This window comes from Alternaria atra (assembly GCF_907166805.1).
Source record: "Alternaria atra isolate CS162 genome assembly, contig: 29, whole genome shotgun sequence".
Lineage (NCBI taxonomy): Eukaryota > Fungi > Ascomycota > Dothideomycetes > Pleosporales > Pleosporaceae > Alternaria > Alternaria atra.
The window spans coordinates 3,109,874-3,115,873 of NW_025091327.1; the positions used below are offsets into that span (position 1 = coordinate 3,109,874).

Sequence of the window (6,000 nt, forward strand, 5' to 3'; positions counted from 1 at the left end):
TATAGCTTCTTTTGCAACTTGTAATAGCGTAAGAAGCTCAGCTTCTGTCGTAGAGGTTGTGACTGTATCTTGCTTGCTTGCTTTCCAAGCAATCAAGCTACCAAATAACTTGATTGTATATCCCTGCGAGCTCTTTCTGTCCAGTGTGTTATCGGCAAAAGAGGCGTCGCTCGCGACTTCAAGTCGACTATCCCCGCCGAGCTCGAGCGCTCGATTTCTAGTGCTCTGCAGGTAGAGGAGAACTCGATCGGCTGCATCATAATGCTCCTGTCCCGGATTCATCAGAAAGCGTGCTAGTCGTGATGTCGCGAATGCGATATCTAGACGAGTCGTCACAGCTGCAAACATTAGGGATCCAATCTTTCGCTAGTACTTGTTAATTTCTAACGGAGTAGCTAGGCCTTCCTAAGGCTTAAGTTCAATAGCCGCCATTAGAGTGTCGTGTCTAATGTCCTTTCTGTCGACTAAGCGACCAATCTTATCCGCGTACGCAGCTTGTAAGAGCTGAATCTTACGCTGCTCTTAGTTTCTGATAACTTCAACTCCAAGAAACCATTAAAGATCATCTCCGCTAGTTATTAAGTACTTGTCTCTAAGACGTTGAACAGCTTGTTGAACCTCCGTCTCCATTTGCTTGCTATAGGCAAGAATAATGTCGTCGACATAGAAGAATATAATAATTCTATCCTTAATCAGACAGCATAGCTCGTGGGGAACGACTTGAAAGTTCAGGGTCTTAAGAGTCGATGTGAATTCCTTCTGCCAGAGGACTAGTAATATTCAGAGCCCATACAAGGCCTTGTTAACTTGCAGCACTGTCCTAGGCTTCCGATAGCCATGTGGCATTCTCATGTAGATCTCTCGGTCTATTGCTGCATAAACGAAAGCGTTCGTGACGTCGTACTGTCTAAGCTCAAGATCGAAATGAGCAGCGATCGCCATTAGCATTCGAAACGACCGGCTCGCGAGAGTAGCTGCATAGGTTTCCTAAGAAGTAATATTTCTCTGTTAGTCTCCTCGGACGACTAATCGCGCCTTACAGCTCTTAAAGCGATAGTCCTTGTCGAGCTTGTAGGTGTACACCTACATGCAGTCTAAGATCTGTTAACCCTTTACTTTTACTTTCTTTGCGGGCACTTTAGACTATAATTTTATCTGCTTATAACTCTTAAGATGCACTCTCTAGGCTTCCTTCTAGTAGTCCCTAAGCGGATGTCCTTCTACCTGCCTCTAGGTTAACAGTAGCGGTAGAAGTTAGTTAAGATAAGGCCTTAGTCCTTGTGCTAGCATTTGTTTTATTTGAGCTTTATCTACTAGCCTGCCTTCGTATGTTCTGATGTACCTAGCCTGTGTCCTAGCTATAAATGCGGCCTTCTATAGGACGGTCTTTGATAAGGCATCTAAGTCCTTAGTGTCTTCCTTATAAACGCCTGCTAGCAAATGCGCAAGCAGAGCTACCGGCGGTGGAGTCACTAGTGGCGTAGGATAGCTGTGCCCTATCTTCCTTCCTTAGTAGTCTCCTAGGCTATTATATTCTTAGGTTAGCTTAGTATCCTGTGTTGTATCGTCTTTAAAGAAAGCTTTAGTCTCTAGTTAATCGTAGGTAAGCTCTAGAAGCTTAGCAGATCTTACCTATACAGCTATCTTATTTAAGGTGCTGTGCATAAGGTTGTCTATAATGTCTTCCTTCTTCCTGTTAAACACTGTTTCTTTATTAAAAACTACGTCTTAAGTGCTAATTACCTTACCTATAGTTAGAATCTAGACTCTGTAGATATTAGACGACTGATATCTAACTAGGTATCTAATCTAAGCTCGCGGATCAAGACGTTAGAGTCGTAATCTGCCTCGAAGGGTGTTATTAGTTAAGGCAAAGGCCTTACAGCTATATGCTTTTAGGTGTGCTAGGCTCGGCTTTCGAGGTGTTGTTACGATGCCGTTTTGGAGAGCTGTAAATGTGAAGAAGACTTCGTATAGTGATTTCTAATGATTTGAGTAGTTCGGCGTTCGATTGTATAGATACACCGCTGCCTGTGTAATCTCTAGCTACAGCTACTACGGCAAGTTTGCGTCTAGCCTTATCGCGCGAGATTTATCCTTAACTATACCCCCTAAGCGTTTAGCACTACTGTTCTGTGCTTAGGTATCTAGAGCTAAAGGCTCGAGTCGTATAGCTTGCGCGGTACACTATTATGCTACCTCTAGTTTTGTAGTTGTAATCTCACTATCGCATTTAATTACTTTAACAGCAATGTTGTACTGCTTCTTTAGGAACTAGACAATAATATCTAGGAGCCTAATAATTGACTTCCTAGGTTAATTGTCCTTAAAGTAAAAGTCCTATAGGATACTAGAGTATTAATTAGTAACGAGCATTTAACTCTTCTCCTTTGTCGAGCTTCCCTCCTTATACTCTATAAATCAATAAGACGGCAAATTGGCTGCCGTTTCTGGCAGACGCTGAAGCAGGATTCGGATGCTGACATGCCGCCAAACCTCTCTATTGTACTCGGTGGCTTAGCGGCCCACGCGCTTCTCCGGATGACTACATTAATACTAGCGCAGCCACTAGCGTTTTATCTGAAGCACAACCTTGTCCTTACACACTGGTCGTAAGCTTGCAATCTTCCCATTCCCTATTGGTATGTAAGGGTAATCCCTGTATCATTATGCCGAGCTTGTCCAGGTACACGATCATCTCTTGGGAGCAACAGTAACTCGATTGCGTACTTAAGACTCGCCGTGGCCACGAATCTAGGCTACAAAAGCGACTTGCATAATCAACGAACTGTTTCCTTATCCACAAGTCCGTTATTACATCAACTTTACTCCCCTGTGAGGCGCTGCTTTCTCTCACCACAGACAAGCGGGCTGGTAAATAGTTGTAATGGATTGCAGTCGCACGAAGACGCTGTCGAGGTCCATCTCAACTTCAGACAACAACTCAGAATATCAGACTGATGCCACAAGTACCGAGAGTGACGGTGGAAACGAGTCCCAATCACAGCCAGGTGTGCTCAGCAATGATGGGATGTCTGAGGACGAATCTGTCCGTCCGCCAGAGTTTTATCGAGAGCATGCAAGCCGGGTCAACAACACAGAGATCCCCCAATTCTATGCGGACAGCACAATCCGGCAACTGAATAGTGTTGAGTTGCAATGGCGGCGGTAAGTCTCCTTCCCCACCCTTATGCCTCTCGGTTACTACGCAGTCCTAAAGCGTGCGATGCTGAATATTGCACAGATTTTGTAAAGTTATTCGAAAGCACCCGGTAAAGTTGATGGAGTCAATCTCACGTGGTGATATTTCAAGCTTTTTCGCGTGGAAGCTAGATCAAACGCGCGGAACAGATAAACGAAGACTCCGTGGAACCAAAAGTGCGTCTTCTCTTGATACGTACCGGAAGCTATTCCTTAGAGTGTACAGAAAGTTGGTAGGGAAGGACATGGATAGTGAGATGTCAAGGGGCACGCTTTCGGTCAGTCAAATTCTCGTTCTGTTTAACTAGGAACACTCCAGAAGAGCTAATATGATTGCAAGGTGACAAAGAAGTTGATCCAGGACTACGATTTGAGCCACACACCGAGAGAGAAACCTCCCATGGACGCACACGACGTGCTTGAGATCATACAAACAACACTCACGACCGTCGAGAAGATGTTCCAGGTAGGAAGGTACCGCATACAGACATGCTTCTTCCTTCAAGGGGGGTTCATCACCGCAAACCGACCAGACGCTCTCCTCAAGTTGCGCTATCGAGATATTAAGGTCAGCATAGATCGAGATCCAAACGGCGGTCCACACAACATCGTGTTAGAATGGACATACGAATTCACCAAATCGTTCCTAGGGCCCAAAGCAGCGTACGTATATCAGCTTCTAATCAGCTTTAGTGAGCATACAGAGCGCGCTAACTTAACAGGAACACATTCATTATCCCGGAAATTATCTTCGATCCCTCTTTAATCCTGAGTCCTCATGTTTTCTTGCTTGGCTTGATGTTTGCTGACAAAGTCTTCTCGATCAGTGAGCTGACTCCGGAGAACCTATTTACGCTTGACATTCCACCCGGGTGCTACTCACTCGAGGTGCCTATCAGAGAAGAAGTAGCTGACCTCTGCGTCTTTCGTCGATACAAGCAAACAGCAACAGAACGCACAATAAGTAGCGAACGACTGCCGTACCATACTCTCAAAAAGCACATGCAGGATGTCGGTGAAATCACAGGGTTCAAAGACGTGGCGAGACCGTACTGTCTCCGATATGGAGCAGCCAATGCTTTCGATAAGGACGGTACGTAACAAGCAAAAGCAAAAGTCGCGAGCAGAAAAGGACTGACCTCACTCTGATTATAGGCAACACTAGCGTCGACTTGCGAAATATGATCATGAAGCACGCCAATACAGATGTGTTTCTGAATCATTACCTATCCACACGAATTACCACAGATGCACAAGCCGTTGTACGAGGCTTAGCGCCTCAAAAAGAGCTTATACAGGCGGCATGCAGAATGAGCCGAAAGATCGACCCGAGGCGACCTCGTTTTCTTACGGAGGAGCAAAAACGGTCTGTTCTAGAACACCCGCGAATCAAACAACTGCTTCTACAGCAGAAAAGATTGATGAAGCATTCACCAGACTACAAGGAGGTCCAGAAGAAGATCCGTAACGAAAAGCAGCACTTGATGTACGATCTCAGGAAAAAAATCAGGAACGGATACGACAAAGCGCAAGCAGAGAAAGACATACAGCTACAACTCTCTGGTGGAATGTTCACGGAAAAGATCAAGACCGATTTAAGGCGGTCTTCTCAACACACGGAGAAACATATGAAGTTGATTGAGGCAATGTTGTCGTTGCCTGGGCCGTCTCGTCCGGAAGAGAATGAAAGACGAAGTAAAGCCATCAGGGCAATTATAGATTACTGCGGGGTTGAGGAAGGCGGAACGCCGAGAAACCATAGAGTAGGCCCGTGTGCCAACTATGGGCTGCGAGAGGCTGTTAAAGATGATGAAGAGACTCTCGAAGAGGCGAAGATAGAGGTTTTCACAGAAAAAAGACCAAGGAGATGCTTTATATGTTTGGGTAATAAAGCTCTCCCAGTAAAAGAGCGGGCGAGGGAATTTTCGGCGCCAGGCACACTTAACAGACATTTCAAAGATCATCTGAGGCGTTTTAACAACAAAACAGGCGAGATGTGTAATCTATGTAAGTTGCACCTGGAAAATGAAGAGCACATGAAGCGCCATGCTTTTGATAAGCATGGCACTGTTGTAAGGATCTAGCCCTTACTGGGTGCTTATGCCAAGCAATCCCTAGGTACATAAATCTATACTCTGCTACCGTGGCCCGGCAACGGTTCGTCTCTAGTCTATTATGGAGCAATATACTCGTACCTCTACTATTGTTGTGCATCTAGTAAGAAAAGAAACGGGAAACTCTAGATCCGACCTGCCACATCTTGGAAGCACAGTAGCAAGTGCTACTTTGCCAGTATTGACAGGAACGGGTTAGAAGAGGCGTGAGGCTTTTTATATAGTTGAAACAGGCATACAGGATTTCGCCACGAAACGTATCCTGAGCATGTTTTGCAGGTACAGCACTCTTCTGAGTTTGATTTAGTTTAGATTCGAGTACAATGAGCTCTGTCACTACCTCAATTCCCACAAAGACTCAATTAAGATCCATGATTGTGTCAATCCACCTTCTGAACTACCGTGTTTGCGCAACCAGGTGCCCAAACTCGTTTTTCGGACATTGTCTGTGAATCCATGCATCGGGTGCATGGATACGGCATAGTAACGGACTTGACAACCTCGAGATTGGCGTGCTTTGTTGCCCCATACGCTGTGACTCTGAAAAGTATTGCTCTGGTGTCTAGCGAACACGAACGAGGAAATGTACAAGAATCGGCAACAAGGGACCTAATGATGCGAGAAAGAAAGGATGGGGTCCGAAATTTCTTGTTTGCATTCTGTCACGGATCGGATTGGCACCACT

The 6,000-nt window shown here is 45.3% G+C and overlaps 1 protein-coding gene across 1 annotated transcript in view; it reads left to right on the forward strand.

Moving 5' to 3' along the window:
* Positions 1-3,446: 3,446 nt before the first annotated feature.
* The window catches only part of ALTATR162_LOCUS9349 (uncharacterized protein), a gene marked incomplete at both ends in the record, with an annotated part of 24,811 nt that continues 22,257 nt past the window's right edge, over positions 3,447-6,000 (forward strand). The window contains 4 exons of the mRNA XM_043316982.1: positions 3,447-3,479; positions 3,542-3,864; positions 3,924-4,294; positions 4,357-4,896. Coding sequence (XP_043172917.1) covers positions 3,447-3,479; positions 3,542-3,864; positions 3,924-4,294; positions 4,357-4,896 — 1,267 coding nt within the window. The remainder of the gene's footprint in view (positions 3,480-3,541; positions 3,865-3,923; positions 4,295-4,356; positions 4,897-6,000) is intronic.